The sequence below is a fragment of the Pezoporus wallicus genome, unplaced genomic scaffold, assembly GCF_028554395.1.
Source record: "Pezoporus wallicus isolate ANWC-B61680 ecotype Strahan unplaced genomic scaffold, APGP_CSIRO_Pwel_v1 contig_5785, whole genome shotgun sequence".
Taxonomy (NCBI): domain Eukaryota; kingdom Metazoa; phylum Chordata; class Aves; order Psittaciformes; family Psittacidae; genus Pezoporus; species Pezoporus wallicus.
The window spans coordinates 833,640-849,485 of NW_026641150.1; the positions used below are offsets into that span (position 1 = coordinate 833,640).

At 38.8% G+C, this 15,846-nt stretch overlaps 1 protein-coding gene across 1 annotated transcript in view; it reads right to left on the reverse strand.

Annotated features, from left to right (window-relative positions):
• TUBGCP3 (tubulin gamma complex associated protein 3) overlaps window positions 1–15,846 on the reverse strand; it is a 51,982-nt gene that overhangs the window by 21,172 nt on the left and 14,964 nt on the right. Inside the window, exons 4-8 of the mRNA XM_057422393.1 lie at window positions 13,745–13,822; window positions 12,908–13,125; window positions 6,753–6,925; window positions 4,063–4,181; window positions 824–949 (exon numbers count right to left, since the gene is read on the reverse strand). Of these exons, the coding sequence (XP_057278376.1) occupies window positions 824–949; window positions 4,063–4,181; window positions 6,753–6,925; window positions 12,908–13,125; window positions 13,745–13,822 (714 nt within the window). The remainder of the gene's footprint in view (window positions 1–823; window positions 950–4,062; window positions 4,182–6,752; window positions 6,926–12,907; window positions 13,126–13,744; window positions 13,823–15,846) is intronic.

Sequence of the window (15,846 nt, forward strand, 5' to 3'; positions counted from 1 at the left end):
TAAAAGAGTTACTTAGAATTAAGAGACAGAAGGGAACAGAATAAAACATTAGAAAAGTAGGAAGCACTACAGTGTCTCTACTGACCTCTTAAGAAAAATTAGATTGAAGGGAGAAGAACTTCAATTTCTTGGCAGATTAGGTAGGATGTTATGGCTAGAGGCAAGAATAACATTTCTGTCGATTCAGAAGGGATAATATCCAGTTTTACAGAGGGAGCAAGTGAGAGGAAACGGGAATGCCTTAGCAGTAAATGTGGTTTTGGGTATTACAGCAGCTGTGAAGTTACTGTAGACTACAAATCATGATGATGAAACCTATAAAAACAAAAATTAATATTCTTTTGATGCTGTGTTTAAAAGAAAGGGCAAAAGATAATGGGTATTTGCATTTTATGTAGGCTAGTGCAGTATTAACACACAAACAACATTAGCTGACAAGACGTCTCCTGCATAGATCACCCCAACAACTGAATCGGTGATTAATTAGCTCAGGGATGCCACTATCCCATGTAAGCAATGGTTTTGTTTATAAACATGCATGAGTACAAAAAAAAAAATTAGAAAAAAAAAAGATTAAGAACAAATTATGTGTGAGATCTTCCACCTAAAAGTGACAGGGCCAATTCCTTCTAATCACCAGCAAGAGCAAATGCCTTTTGCTTGCCTTCAGACTATGACCCATAGCAAAAGTGGCATTCCATCAAAGGATGAACGATCCAAGCTCCAAAGTTTACGCATCATTCTAGTACTGCATTTACTCAGTAGTTTCTATGGGAAACAAGACCAAAATATAGTGGCAAAACCGATTTTTTAGCTGACCTACCTGTCCCACAAGTCCAAATGCGCGATCCAAACTCCTCTGGTCTGTGTATTTTCTTATTTTATTATGTAGCCATCCGAGCTCTGCAAGTCTACTTGTAGTATCTCTGAGGGATTTGGATAAGCTCACCTACAAAGTTAACAGAAACAGTAACTTGCAGTTAAGTCAAATCTATCATTCCAATACTTGTTTCAATTAAGTTTGAATAAATAATAAATTACAAGAAATATACAAACAAATAAATTACAATTTATACACATAACCATTGAAAAGGCAGCAGCAATGAAGTACTGGTGACTTTGTGACACTCCCTTTTGCGAGTCTTATATTCATACAACCTTTTCACATTAAGCAATTATGGCAGTAACAAAAAGGTTTTCAGAAAAGAGGAAGAAATCTGAAATTTTATGATTTAGAATCCCACTTCATCTTATCCTGATTAGCAGTGAGACTGAAAATATTTGAGCTGCAGAAGTGGAGTCAATGACTGACACTAATGAAGAAACCTCAAGAACAAAGAGGTTTGATTCACATGTAGTAGTGACTAATAGTAGAAGACAAATGACCCAATAACAGACCAGGTATCAGGAACCAAAATTTACAGTATCCAAATTCTAAGCTTAAGTCTGATCCACTGATAGCAGCTTTTGCAAGTTATTTAATCACATGACCCTATGAATTTTTCCAGTATGTTTCTACTTGTACCAGGTGTCTCACTTCACCCTGAAAGTCCACCTCAGTCCCAACACCCTATTTTACTATTGCTATTTTCATCTAAATCAGCACATTTCTTCCTTTAAATTACCAACACATAAGATGCTGCTCCTTGCATTCCTACTTGAGATTTGCTTCTACCACATTTCATGATGTCACCCAAGAAAACCATCATCAAGTTTTCAAACTTTATAGGACAAAACCCCCCAATATGCTAGGCCAAGAGGCAGACACTGACTACCCACAGCCATTGGGCCTATCCCATCTCTACAGACAATTATAACTCGGACAGCCAGCTGGAGCAGTCCAAACCAAAGAAATGAAATGCACTAGCAAGCTAAATGGATTGCCATAGAACTAGGAATCAAACTAATTCTTTAAGTCTTTCAGTCAGCAGCACCGATATTCTCCAAGATAAAAATCAGCTACAGAGTGTATTAATCACAGCAATGTGGGCTTGAACCAGACAGCAGCATTTGGCTGTAAGAGCAGAGTTCAATCTCTGGCTCTCTTGTTTAGCTGCAAAAGCACAACTTTAACATCTTGAACAACTTCTATAGGATAAATTCTAGCCTAAACAAGCATAGTTGGACACAGCTTGAGACTGCCCACAGCTAAAACCAAAATGATGACATAAGAACCGTTAGAATTCTGCCACTGCAGAGTACTTGGCAAGCATTAAGGACAATACACATCCACTGGAATCAAATGAGGAACAAGCAAAATTGGCTTAGTGTTATTACATTTGTATCTCTTAGATCAAAGCAGAAGCTGCTAGCTTATACAGTGCTGAATGTCACCAACAGACCTAATATTAACACCGACATTCAAGCAAGACTAACATCTTGGAAAGCATGTTGCTTTCTGGCAAAAACAGACCGTGTACAACATCATTTTCTTTTTGCAGCTGAGGGGAAACTGCATACTTCGACTACTACTTTGCGTAAGATGCAGTCAACATAACTAGAGGAGGCATGACCTTGGTCCTCTGTGTTCATCATCAGACGCTCCAGCTGCAGTTCTAGACAAACAATTTTTTCGCTGGGTCCAGTAGCTCAGCACAAGTGCCAGTAACGAAGAATGATGGAAGACAACTGACTTCACAAAAATAACTAAAGACAAATAGTTCTTAGAAAAAAGCATTACTGAACACAAACCATCCAAATAATCAAACTCCCTGTATTAACAGAATTAGGAATTCAAAGTAGAACAGATTTTCACTAAAAACTAGCCTATTTGATATGAAAACTACACAGAAAACTAATGAAACCCATAGTGCCAATTTTGCAATCACCAAGTTTTCTTCACATTCCTCTAGGAGACTCTATTATGGTACCTTTGCTTTCCCATATATAGTCTAACGTATATGGAAAATAATTAACTCAGTGCAGGTGTTGAGGAATTACAATCTTTGCAGCATCTACAGGTACAGAAGATAATAAACAGATTCTTAAGGATGTCAAGTGACTTAACAAGATTGAAGTTTTCCATTTTTCCCTCCACTAAGCAGCCCTAAATGTCATTATAAAATAAGAGGGGAACAATTATACATTTCACTTTTTGCTATTATTATGGAGGAGAAAAGAAAATTAGTTCAGTTATTGTCAACATCAAGATAAGTCTACTGTGCTCTCAGCATATGAAATGGCCCAAACTCTATTCCCCACCATGTTAGGACTATGTCATATTGTCATAGTATAACATTCTTAATATATATTAAAAATTGAAGCACTTGTACAAGAATTTGAACAAGAACATGATAATAAATTAGCGAGCTGAAATTGAATTGTGATGCAGTATTGTCTAAATACTGACTAAGGAGAATATGCTAAAGTAACTAGAGCCACTTTTTTGTCCTTGTTCAGCTGACCCAATCTCCCTCTCAGTTCTTCTCCATACTGCAAATACACTTAACATCTTGCCACCTTAAAACAAGATCTTCTCCCTCTTCGGCTTCTCTTCTGTTCCTCTGCACTCTCTTTGACATATTTCTTCAAATCCACATCAGCTGGATTTTCTACCAACTACAGGAGTTGAAAGCACTTTCTTCAGCTCTGGCACAGTGCTTTCTTGGGTGATCTGCACGATCCAATCTGGTCACTATAAACTGTAATCAAGACTACAGTATCAAGCAGCTAGCATCCATTCTACATCTCAGGCTGTTAAATTTAATCCACTAATAATGTAGTCAACAGCCTCTTCTACACTGCAGAGGGGAAATGATGACAAAAATCCTCAAATTATGCCATAATTTGGGAGTCTTTGTACTGGCTTAATAGTTTGGAGTTTATTCACATCTTGTGAGATACTACAGTTTCTTTCTGGGACCTAATCCACCCAATCATTTTTAAATTAGTACTGTTGAAACTACTCTGTTGTATTAAAAAAAAAAAAAAAAATCTGGGGAAAGAGTAAAGACTTGTGAAAATATTTTTACTCCTTTTTTTTTTTTTAACGTATTGTTCATGGCTATTTTTCCCCTCCATACATCTCTGCTCACATATGAAATACCAGTCAATATACAGTACCTTTCCCTCCACTTTATAGCAATTTTCAGAATTGCACATTTTGATGTTTTTGCCATCTATTCCCTGGAAGACATACAAAACATCTCTTACAAGATTTGCTTCAGTTACTTCAACAGAGCCTGGAACGAAAAAGAATAAAAAAATATTTCGTTTTGTTGGACAATTAGATTTTATTACAACTTCAAAACGCTATTTAGAAGCATAGCCCAAAAAAAGAGAAAGCTGTGTTTAGTTAAAAATGAGAAAGCCTGTGTTGAGTCCTCTTAACAACCTGACAGAGAAGCCAAGATTTCCCTTTACGGGCCTCTACTGATACTTGTGACCCTCTCAAAGCAAGACAGCTTGTACGGCACAGCTATATGGTTATATTTTAACCAATACTTCAGCCAGTTCTTAAACTCCTTATCTTTTCTAATTCAATCACTAACGCAAGTTCTAAGTCAAGCATCATGATGACTTTACCTCTCTTTGAACAAACAGCTGAAGTGGTTAAATGGGACTTACAGAATAATCTCTTCTACATTCAGCTAGGAAATTAGTTAATCCAGAAGGAAGAGCTGCTTGTTTAAATATTGGCTTTCAATCACGTATGCTACTGCTTAGTGAAAAGACAGATCAGAACCAGACTGCCAGCTGTGTAACATCTACAGAGATGGCAAACAGAAAAGTGTAAATACTGTTTCTGAAGATGTACCTGTGATTTAGTACTGCTTTTACCATTGCAGCATACAGTTTACTTCTGCCTCTTAACTCAAGTTAGAGGTTAGATTATGTTTGAGATGTCAGGTATTTTTTGATTTAAAGGAAACAGAAGATTGAAAAAGATGCTGTGCAGGCCACTGCAAATATGCCCACCTTTTCTGGACAAAATGGTACCATCTGCTTTTGTAACTTCATTTAAGATATCAAGAATGAAACAATTTTAATGGCTATCCAAAAACTGAGATGCTACAGCATGCTTCTCCCAAATTTGACAGCACCCTTACTCTCATCAGTTTGCCTTCCCAATAGTCCACTTTCTCAGAATAAAGAAAACAACCAACCAAAACCAAACAGAAAACAAAAAAATAAATTCTATTCTTATTTTAGCAAAAGCAGTCATCACCTCAAGATGCTGTTTAAAACTCAGATACTCTTAATAATGCTAAGATATGCACAAGAATAGCTAATGCATTTTAGGAATTCTTAGTGAAATGGTAAAAGATTCAAAGGCATATTTCTTTAATTGATAAGTAATACAACAGGAATTAATATCACCCTCCTGATTATACTCTGTGTAGATGAATAAAACTCCAGTTAACAGTAACCAAATTTAGAAGAAAAACACCCACCCCTTTTAATTAGAAGAATTTAATATTCATAGAAATACGAATATTCTTCTTGTCAATAGCCTTTTCTGAATGCAGTCCTACTTTTATGTCTGCATCAACAAGTGACTACATTTAAGTCAACTGTCAGTCTTTTCTTATACCATCCCATATAAGAATCAAGAGCCACAGCTGCTGGCTGACTGAATAAAACAAGTTTGTACTGCTCTTTATGGCAATTAGTCCAACAAAAATAAGAGGCAGCGCTTGATTTTATATATTTTTGTTTATACGTATCAAATCTGTCATATATATACATATTTATAAATATTACATACATATAGACACACCCCCATTCATCCTCTTTCACACCAGCAGTGGCTAATTAGTGGTTAACTGGTTCTAAATGACAAATGCTGCCCTCAGATATACCAGAACAACTCTGCTCTGTAAGATGTTGCTTTGTGCACTGTTACTCATGAAGAGTCAGGGAATGGCAGTCAGACTGTATTTTATCTTCTACCTATCCACACTCTTTATACAGGAGTTATTAAAACAAACCCCAAAACAATAACAAAAGAAAAATAATTAAAAACCCCACATCTCTTAGCTGTCCGCCAGAGACTAACAGCACTGTAGGGTGACAACATCTGCCATTAGCTCTTACTCAGGAAAGTCTCCTGCTTTCACAGTATGAGTGGGCTGAAAATAACATAGCTGTCACAGAGATCATATGTTTAACAATTTCTCCTTGTGCACAAGTTACACTTGTGCAAATTCAGAAACTGATGCCTAGAGAATCTATTCAACTTTACAGCCACTCCACTGAGGAAATAAACTAGCAATATTTTTTTTTTCATTGTTGCCAATATGCTATGTCAGTTCCCCTAAATACAACCACTGTAAACAGTGCGCTCATGTAAAGAAAAAATATTTTTAAAAGCTCTATATTCTCATGCACATTTCCAAGTTTTAAAGGACAGAATCACAAATGGATGAGTATTTCAAGTTCTATTCACTGAGCACTCTTTCTGGCTCCTTAAAAGCAGTAGCATCTTCTGATCATCAAAAGAGTGACCATTACTCACAAACCACAACCACCTGATTCTGACAAACACTGCAATGAAATCAGTCTTTTAAGAGGACCAGAACACTTTATGAAACCAATCACTGCAGAAGGAAATTAGCAAACAACCATAGAGATTGTGGCCAAATATATTAGTCTCACATATTTGCTTCTATCCTTCTATCAAGCACATTCTAGCAAAACACTCCACAAAAAATTCAACATGCTATAAAACTATTTCAAAATCATTGAAAACTAGTGGAGGATGTAGATACGAACTGTAAAAAGTTATTGTTAATAAATACGTCTTTGCTCACCACTTGTATCCCCTTCTCGCCTTGACCTTGGCACACCACGGGACACAGCATTTGAAACGCCTTTTGAGGTAGCACTTTGTAACGAAGGCTGGTTTGCAGCTAAAGTCCATGCAAGACGTGACCCTAATTGCTGACGGAGGCAATCTCCAACGCCTGGAGCTTGATAGGATTGTCTAAAAGGACAAAAGGAAGAAACATCCTCAAGAACTTCGATTCTGTGCTCATCACCTGGTGTGGGGTATGCTGAAAAATGCCACACGCTTGAGGTGGCTTTTTGTGGACATTTTGTTTGTAGTTGTTTTGAGTTTGGGTTTTTGTCAATAATGGAACTTCAAAAAGGGTGCAAACAATAGGCTTCCTATAAGCCTAGAGTACTTATATTTGTAAGCTTATACTGTAGTTCCTATAAGCACTTAAAAAAACCCCACAAAACTATAGAAAAGGAAGTACAGATTTGACAAGTGTGATTTTGTATCACAGATTATCTTTGTCCACACTGAACTGTGTAAATACACTGAAATGGATTAAGAGGGAAGTCAAATATAATAACAACATATAAATAAACAAATATTTACATTTTGTTATTACTTGAAACTGTAGATACATGCCAAAGGAAAACAGAGAAAGAGGAGAAAGTTCACTTTTCTGCTCCTCTACTGTTTAGGAGAGCTTGCGTCAAGTACCTGAAGATGTGATCGAGCAGGACGCATCTAGACAAGCCCTTATTTCCTTTATGCTCAAACTTGTCAAATTCTTCTCAAAAAGAAGTCTTAAAAATGAAAAATTTTAAGACCAGAAGTTACCTTTCTGATTATTTATGTATCATGATGGTAAAAACATCTACAAGGGATTTTTGCTGCTGACCAGTCCTCTGCCCTCCACCAACTGAATTCAGACATTTGGAAATAGACACATATTTTAAAAATAATAAACTAGTTCCACAAAGCTGTGAAAGGAGTTGCAGGGAGAGATGGCGCAAGACGGCAACACAAACGTCCATGTAAAAAGTCAAGGAATGCCTTTCGTCTCTCAACAGCCACGCATGGCTCATGGGATGGTCACACATCATATGATTATAGCTAGTGAGCAAGAACACAGCCTGCAAGACAGAGCATCTGTCTCTCTTATGCTTAGCATTTGTAATACCTGCACTAGAGTACAACACTGAATTAGGCTGTCACCCTTCAAGAAGAATGTACTCTAGAAACAAAGGGAAGCATGTATAAAGAGAAGTACAGGAGGAATGAAGCTCACAGAAAGATCTAATTTGTGTTGCCCAGGTCACAGGCTACAGGACTAAAGAGAAAGCAGTGAAACTGCTATAAAAATGTAACACTATGAAGAGGTCAGATCAAGATTATGTCAAGAATATGTCAGGAACAAGGCAAGCTCTGCTGGTATGTTCAAGCAAGCATTCTCGATAAGACAGAAAGCCTTAAGTGACCTCTCCAAAATATAACCCACTCTGAAATGTGCACCTTGAGAACACCAGGTCCTCAACCCTAATTACTTAATGGAGGCTTGCTCCCACTCATCCACACTGCTTGCCAACAGAGACACAATCTGTATGAGGCAGGTCCTGTGGACAGCACAGTCTGAAAGACCGGTGTGACGGAAAGGTCCCACAGTCCAACCCTTTCTGAAAACTGCCCACACCATTTTCTTAGCTTTTCACACAAACACCACTACTGCCATGACTGAAGTTTTCAGTGCTTATGTACTGACCTATTCTTAGAACTGGTGCTGAGGCTTGCATTACAGGTATTGATAACAGCTCTACCATAATCCTTTTATAGAATCCTCATATCACAGAATCATAGAATCATGAAGTCATTATCCATCATATTTGAGAAGTCATGGCAGCCTGGTAAAGGCAAGATCATGGAGCAGATCCACCTGGAAACTATGTTAAGGCACATGCAAACAAGGTGATGGCAGCCAACATGACTTCACTAAGGACAGATGATACCTGACAAATCTGAGGGCCTTCTACAATGGGACTACAGCACTGGTAGATAAGGGAAGAGCAAATGTGATCTACCTGGACTTCACCAAATCATGTGACACCGTCCTGCACAGTATCTTTGTCCCTAAACTGCAGATACATGGATTTGACAGATGGACCAGTCAGTGAAAAAGGAATTGGCTGGACAGTCACACTCAAAGAGTTGCCATCAACAGCTCAATGTCCAAGTGGAGACCAGAGATAAATGGCATTCCTCACTGGTTGGTGTTTGGACTGGCACTATTGAACAAATTCGTCAGTGACATGGACAGTGGGATTGAGTGCACCCTCAGTAAGTTTGCTGTTGACACCAAGCTGTGTGGTTTGGTTAATGTACTGGAGGGAAGGGATGACATCCAGAGGGACCTTGACACGCTTGAGAGGCGGACCAATGCCAGTCTCATGAAGTTCAAGGCCCAGTGCAAGGTCCTACAGCTGGGTCAGGGCAATCCCAGCAGAAATACAGGCTGGACAGAGAATTGATTCCGAGCAGCCCTGTGGAGAAGGATTTGGATGCGTTTGTTGAGAAGCTCAAAATGAGCCAGCAGCATGCGCACACAGCCCAGAAAGCCAACCATATGCTGTGCTGCATCACAATAAGCATGACCAACAGGTCAAGGAGGTGTTCTCTCTCTCTACTCTGGTCTTGTGAGACCCCACCTGCAGTACTGGGTCCAGCACTGGGGTCCTCAGCACAAGAGGGACATGGACCTCTTGGAGCGAGTCCAGAATAGGCCATGAAGAAGCTCCGAGGGCAGGAGGACCTCTCCTATGAGACTGGCCAAGAGTTGGGCTTGTTCAGCATCAAGAAGAGAAGGCTCTGGGAGACCTTAGAGCCTTCCAGTACCTAAAGGGGTCTACAAGACATCTGGAGAGGGACATTTTGCAAGGGCATGTAGTGACAGGACAAGGAGGAATGGCTTTAAAGTGAAAGAGGATAGATCTAGATCACATGTAAGGATGAAGTTCTTTACTGTGAGAGCGGTAAGGCACTGGAACAGGTTGCCCCATCCATGGAATTGTTCAAGGCCAGGTTGGATGGGGCTTTGAGCAACCTGGTTCAACTGAAGGGTGTTCCTGCCCATGGCAGGGGAGTTGGAACTAGATGATCTTCAAAGTCCCTTCCAACTCAAACCTTTCCATGATTCTATGATAAGCAGATATATTAACCTCATTGATGTACATTTCTATACTGTATCCAGATTACATAACGGTTAAGGTCGCAAGGGACCTCTGGAGATCACTTCTTCCAGCCTCCTGTTCAAAGCATGGGAGGTTACCTGGTGCATTGTGCAGTCAGAATTTGAATATTTTCAATTATGGAGACTATACAACCCCTCTGGGGAACCTGTTTCAGTGTTTCACAACACCCTCCTGCCCTCACACACACACCCCACCTCACTGCAAAAAGATGTTTTTTCCCTTATATTTTAACTGTGATTCCAACCTTGCAGGTTTTGAAAATTACTTATTGTTCTTCCCCTGGGCAACACTGAGAAAAAGTCTGGCTCAGACTTCTCTACTCCCCTGGTCAGATATAATCACATGGGTAAGATCCCCTGAGCCTTTTCCTCTACAGGCTGAACAGTCCCAGCTCTCACAGCCTCCTCTCGTATATCAGAGGCTCCAACTCCTCAATTAGTCTGGTGAAGGAACCCCAAAACTATCTCGAGTTTGTTCATGTCTTTTTTTGTACTGTAACCGGACTCAACATTTCAGCTGTATCTTTACCAGTAATGAGCAAAGAGGAAGGTTTAATTCCCTCAGCCTCCTGCTGATGCTCTTGCTAATGCAGCCCATGAACATGCCTTCTTTTCCACACTCATGTTCAACTTGGTATCTACCAGGAATCTCAGGGCCCTTTCTGCAAAGCTGTTTTGCAACCAGTCAGACCCCAGCATGTACTGGTGCATGAAGTTATTCCTCTCCAGGTGCAGGACTTCTTTTGAACTTCAGACTGCTCCTGTCAGCCCATTTCTGAAGCCTACTGAAGTCCCTTTGAGCAACAGCTGAATTACCATCTTTATCAATCACTCCCGGTTTTGTTATCATCTGCAAAGTTGCTGAGGGTGCACTTTATGCCATCAAGCAGGATGAAGGATCCAGCCTCTGAGCTATACCCTTAGTGACCAGGCTCCAACTGGACTTTGTGTCCCTGATCCTAAGTTTTGAGTCTAGGTCAGTCAGTTTTCAATCCACCTCACTGTCACCCTATTTAAGAGCATACTTTATTAAGTCTGCCAATAAGGATATGCCAATATAGACAGTGTCAGAAGTCTTACTAAAGTTGAAATAAATACATTCACTGCTTTCCCTTGCCCACCAAGTCAGTCATCTCATCACAGAAGGTTCTTCTGTCCCCAGGCAAAGCTCCATGTATTTCTGCTGCTCTCTCATGTAAATAGCAATTTGTTCTCCTTGCCATCCTAGTTTTTCTTTCCCAAAGAGAGTGTATCCACTCTGCCACATTTCAGTGGTATGAACTATCCCACCATGTGTCTGTGACCCCAGTGAGACCACAGCTCTAGTACTGCATACATATTCTTAAGTCCTCCTGTCTGTTTCCGATACTGCCATATATAAGTGTGTAGGCACTCCCAACAAAGTTGTGCTGATGTTCCAGGAAAGGCATGAGAACTTTCCCCAGGAGGCTGTCCTCTCCCCATTCGTCTTTTGTGTGCATGTACCTGGGTGGACCCACTTCTGCCCTGTTTTGTTGGTTTCAAGGTCTCTCTTGACCACATCACACTGCACCTTTTGCTTACTAATATGGTCTACCAGTTCCTCATTCAGTTGAGGGGCATAGTCCTCCCCCCCTATTATTCTGAGTTTAAAGATACCCTCTACTCATATATCTAAGATACAGCATACACACCTAGCACTGACAAAGTCCAATAACGATTTGTATTGTAAAACATATTAATAACAATACAATCCAGTTGTGTCAGCACTTATTATTTCTACAATATGAATTTTTCTACATATTTCTAAATATTTCTACAATATGAATCCAATAAATCATGACAAATACAGTATATTACAAAAAAAAAAGTAGTATCTTCAACTCAAAATAAAGCTATTGTACTTTCTTAATAATATTCTGTTCATTTTTCCATGATCAACCTTTATGAGACAATGTTCCAGGCCCATACTACAGAATCACTGTTGAACCACTCCCTCTCACACACTAAAATGTGCGTTCATTTTCATACCATGGAAGATAGAGTGTGTGCAGTGTACCTCTGTCAGGCTTTGTACAGCTGTAGGGGTAATACAACGCAATATCCAATGGCACAAGAGGGGCTCAGATTTTGAGCACATTACTTTGTATTAGCTTATTTAAGAAGGTCAATACTCACATAGTCATCTTCTGGCTTAAAATAGCCAGCTTTTACATATCAAAAATCTGAACTATTTCCTATTTGAATGTTTCAGCTCCACATTTAGATTCACTTTGGCATGACCAGACCACTGCTGAACAGAATGTGGTTTAGGATATCTTTTTCTAATAGGCAGTTCTTTTAAAATCAACTCTTGCACAATTTTTTTACTCTTAAAAAAAAATAAACAAAGCAACACAAAACAAACAAACCCTAAAAAAAAAAAACCAGTTCACTCAAGATGCAAGACTGCTCAACCTACTGTTAACATGCTTAAGAGAAAATCAGACCATGTAAGAAAGGCCACCCATTCAAAAAACGAAGGATGCTAAATCTACTAATTTGACACTGGCTGAGGAATGCTTTGTAAAAGGAACTTGAACAAGGACCCTAAATCCAATGTGCTTACAGAAGATAGACTACTTTTAAAGGGTTTCAGAGAATGGAGAAATTCGTGAAAAAGTACTTGGCACTAGAATCCAAATGCGTGAATCCAATAAAATATCAGCTGTTCAGCAGATAATTGTGATTAAGTTTTAGAACAGATACACTTGGCCAGCCATCTGTGGCTTGGCATAGTCATATGAGAGCACCTGATATTCAGAACCACTCAGGTAAGGAATTCAGTTCCAATACACCTACAGTGGAAATTCCAATAGCATATAAATGGGGGGGGGGGCAAGAAAAGGGCAAAACTAAAAAAAAAACACCAAGAAGAGATCATCTCTCATCTTCTCCAAACCTATTTGTAAGGTAAAACAGTAATTTACCCTGGGAGGAGTGATTGTGGAGTCGGTGTTGGCCCATTCAGGGCATACAGGCTGATGCTGCTGATCCCACTGCTCCCCATGCTGCAGGAACTCTGGGCAGACTGAGCACTGCGGTCTTGGTAATTCAATGGAAGGCTTTGAGGCCTGGCATAGTAATAAGGAGTTGAGTGAGCATCCCGTGGCAATGCTTGAGCAAAAAGTGTGGCATAACTTGATACCTGGAAAGGATAGGATTTGAAAAGTGAGGAATGAAAAGAAGGAAGATTTGAGTTGATTTAAGTCATGTCTTCAGTTAACAGGAGTGTAATATTCAAGAACGCAGAATATAACTGAAGACCATGTTTATGCAGAGAAAAATTTGTTACAACTATAATGAGGAAAAAAAGCAAGTTTCTTACAGTGAGCAAAAGTACTTTTAGCAATACAGCTTACTTCTGTCTACAAACTGTCACTAGCAATAGATGCAAAAAGTAGTTCGGTGCTAGAAGAGCTGCAACCAAAGGAGGAATTTTGCTCTTCCTACTCCATTTCAAACTCATTAGCATGTGAGCAGACATTATATCACCATGCAGAAAGCAAACAAAAATACCCCATCCATCTAAGAGTCACATCATCAGCTACAAATGTTGGGCAACTCATATACTTACATTTACTTAGTATTAAAAAAAAGGCACAGAAAAATTACAGATAGTTTTTTCAAGAGTTTACGCCTCATAGACAAACACTACAACCACAAGCTGAGGCTCTAATTAAGTCTACATAGTGATTCTTAATGACATCTAAAATAAGTGACATACATTACTGTTTTGCAGAAGTAACAAAGCTCTCTTCACCTACCTTGTTAGACTGCTTACGTGGATCTTCACTAAGGCTAAGCAGGAGGTAGAGTATTGACCATTTGTTTTTCAAAATGCCCTTGGAAAAAAAGATGAACAGAAAAGTTTGGTTTACTGACTAATAATGTTGTTTCTTTTTAAATTTTTATTATCCAGCCCACTAAGATGTATATATATATATATATATATATATATATTTGCTACACAAATAAGACCAAGTCAGAGCCATATTCTTGAATAAACAGAATGTGCAGTGCAGTCTCTGTATTGCTAATTTCTCCACTGTGTTCAAACTATGAACTCTCACCTGCTCCAAGGTCAGCAAGTACACTCAATTTAAAATTCATAGCTACTAATCTACTGATTCATACCTACTAAGAAAGAGGTTTACATACAGTTAAGGTTTTACCAGCATTCCCACACACTCTTAGCATTTAAATCATCTCAGATGTGGATGCTAGTCTAAAGCGAAGAAGGAAAGCTCTTAGTTCAATTTTTAGCAAAGAAATGTCTGTCTGTCAGTGGAGATTTTCCCCTTCAGTCTCCTTTACAGGGAGGCTTTACAAGTTTGAGGATTTCAATCTGTACTACTTTAAATGGTAATAAATATAAGTGATGAATAAACTTAAAGAGAGCTACCAAAATTTTCACACCTTAAGATAGAGACACTGGCTAAAATTAAAGTTGAGCATTACACAATAGTCTTTAAGTAAACAAATAGATACCTACAGACTTTCAGAACAACACTCTCAGCAGCTTTAGATCTCAGAAGTAAGCTTACCAGGAGAAGACAGAACAATGCTAAAGCTCAAGCTACAAAGAGAATGCTTTGAAGAAAAGAGTTATAGCAAATATTAGTATGTTTTATTTTAGATATGCATATATTTCTAGATATTTTACTCAGCACTTCTGTGACACCAACACCTGCATCTGAATTGATCAGTGACATAGAACCTCATAATGGACATTACATATTGAAGTAAGTCAAAAGAAATTCATACAAGCTCCCTCACAATGTTGATCAGGCTATGGTCTGAATACTAAGCAATATCAAATATAAGGGAAACTTCAGTCATACCGAGATTCAACAAAGACTCTATCCTTTATGAAACAATGCAGCTCAGTGCTATCAGTCTTGCAAAAGGCACATTTTCATTCTCACCCTATTCTATTTTTCCTGTTTCTCTGCAGATTACACATTTTATATGTTTATATTACATAGTATACGACCTTTTGGCCACAGAACATTTCTTTCTTGGGACACAGCACACCAATCAAACCTACCAAAGCTCCATATTGTTACATAAGAGTAGAAGGAGACATTTTTACTATTATGTTGAACAGAAGTCTAGTATCTCCTGCTTTGATCTCAACAACAAGCAAGAAGCAGAGGTACTGCATCTGTCACAAATAACTAACTCAGCAACTCATTAACAACTAGTGAAGAAGGAGCAGCAACATTACTGCTGCCTCTACTGGCCAGGACAGAATGAGTTTAAGTGCCTCAAAAAGCACAGTTTGCTCAACTGGCAAGCTGCCGCTAAAATAAAGCGCTGACCTCCTTTTCCCTTCAGAGTAATGGATGAAATAAAGTTAAAACAGATTCACACTAGCTTTTTTCTTTCTCCTAGCTGCTTTCAAGAGAATTGCTGGAGAAAGAAAAAGCCTTACTGATTCTGAAGACATATTCCTTCTGTGCCCTTCCTTAAGCTCATGAGGAAATGTTTGTCCACTGGTAGTAATAAACTTAAGAGCAGATTAAACAGTAATTGGTAGAATGAAACAGAGAATTTTAAAGAAGGCATTATTCAGATGATAGCATTTCATGTACACAAAATGCTAGCACAGAGGAAAACAAAAAAAACCCAAACCAAACCAAAAACAAAACCAGCAGAAGTTAGAAGGACCTCAAGCATTTAAGATGACAGCAAAATATGAAGAGATAGCTGATGTAAGCTTGATTTACACTCAGAGGAGTAACCAAACTGATAACAACACAGATAATGCATTTTGTTCCAAAGTTTACAGCCATCATGCTCTGCAGGGGCACTGCTTGCTAAATGGAACAGTCTGGTGATGCATTATATAAGCTAAAGAAACACT